The following is a 1,402-nucleotide window of genomic DNA, read 5'->3' on the forward strand; positions in this document are numbered from 1 at the left end:
GAGGCGGCCGCCAAGCTGGCCTACTACCACGAGTACGGGTCGGAGCTGCCGCCGCCTGCAGCTCGCAAGCCTCGCCGCCGCCCAGAGGTGCGCTCCTGAGCCCGCACCCATCCTGGCTGCGCTCAGTCCTCCTTCCCTGGGCTGTAGGATATGGCGGTAGAGCGGGCGGCCAAGGAGGCGCGCAAGCAGGCCAGGCGGCCGCAGAGGCCGCCGCTCACGCCCGCGCCGGCGCAGCCTCCACAGTCTCCTCTCACGGGTCCCGGTGTGCCGTGTGTGCCGGTAGTCCCTCTCCCCATGGGCTACCACCCCTTGCCCTCGGAGCCAGTCATCCCTGTGGGCCCTGTGGGTGAGCCCCAGCCAGGCCAGTGCCAGCACTCGTGGGACCCGGCCACCTGCGTCCTCTGCAACTGGTCCTGGGGCGCCCGGCGCTGAGATACACTCAAGATACACTCGAAGATACACTTCGAAGATACACCGGTGGGATGTTATAAAGGTGTATCTTTGAAATGTATAGTCAAGTGTATCTTTGGCTATCACTCGAACTTTGGACAAGGGAATGGCCCAAAGAGGGGGGCGTGCCGGTCCTTGGACGGTGGGCGACGCCGTCTCGTGATAAAGTAAGGAGATAACAGACCGAGCGGGAGGGGGAGGCTCCGGTTTAAAGTAGGAGGCAAGCCCGATATGCGTGAGCCGTGAGCGTAGCTCACGGGGACAGCCAGGCGTGTGAGTGTGGAGAAATGTACCTAGAGAACTTTTGACTTTACCCAAAAGGGTTCCCGTTCCCGTTGGTGCCGCCCTCCGGCTCCGCGACACCCCCCGGCGGCGGGCCAAAGTCGTCATCGAACGGGTTGATGAGAGGCGTGTCCGGGTCAGGCGAGCTCCACGCCGCGGCGAGGCCTTGGGCGCGAGGCGGCGTGACCACGACGGCTCGCTCGGCCAGCGCCTCCGTCACCGGCGAGGCCGCGTCCGCGGCGAAGGGGTTCGGACCCGCGTTTGCGTCGAACGGGTTGGCGCGGGTCGAGGACGGGTCGGGGACGGGCGCGGCGAAGGCGCGCACGCCGGGCGGCGTGGACGCGACCTGCCCACAGCTTAGAGGTGTGAAGAGGCGCTGTGCACAGCAGTCAGAGGGGGGGGCATCAATGCGACCGACGACGGCGCTTCAGAGGCAGCGTCGGAGGCCGGCGTGCCGGGCGGCGGAGGCGTGCCGGGCGATGAGAGCGCGACGACGCACTCGGTGCAGACACGCGCCGGCTTCGAGACTCCAAACTTTGGGAGGGCGAGCCGGTGCGAGGAGCACGAGCCTGATTGACACTCAGCGCCATCTTACACTGTAGTACTAGAGGCGAGCGAGTGAGGGAGGAGGAGCACGAGCCGCAGGCGATGCGTCCGCAGTGGCGGCAGT

At 66.8% G+C, this 1,402-nt stretch overlaps 1 protein-coding gene across 1 annotated transcript in view; it reads right to left on the reverse strand.

The window, feature by feature from the left end:
* Positions 1–760: 760 nt before the first annotated feature.
* Positions 761–1,402, reverse strand: part of EMIHUDRAFT_115974 (hypothetical protein) — a gene marked incomplete at both ends in the record, with an annotated part of 6,852 nt that continues 6,210 nt past the window's right edge. Inside the window, one exon of the mRNA XM_005776685.1 lies at positions 761–1,078. Coding sequence (XP_005776742.1) covers positions 761–1,078 — 318 coding nt within the window. The remainder of the gene's footprint in view (positions 1,079–1,402) is intronic.

The sequence above is a fragment of the Emiliania huxleyi genome, assembly GCF_000372725.1.
Source record: "Emiliania huxleyi CCMP1516 unplaced genomic scaffold EMIHUscaffold_274, whole genome shotgun sequence".
Taxonomy (NCBI): Eukaryota; Haptophyta; order Isochrysidales; family Noelaerhabdaceae; genus Emiliania; species Emiliania huxleyi.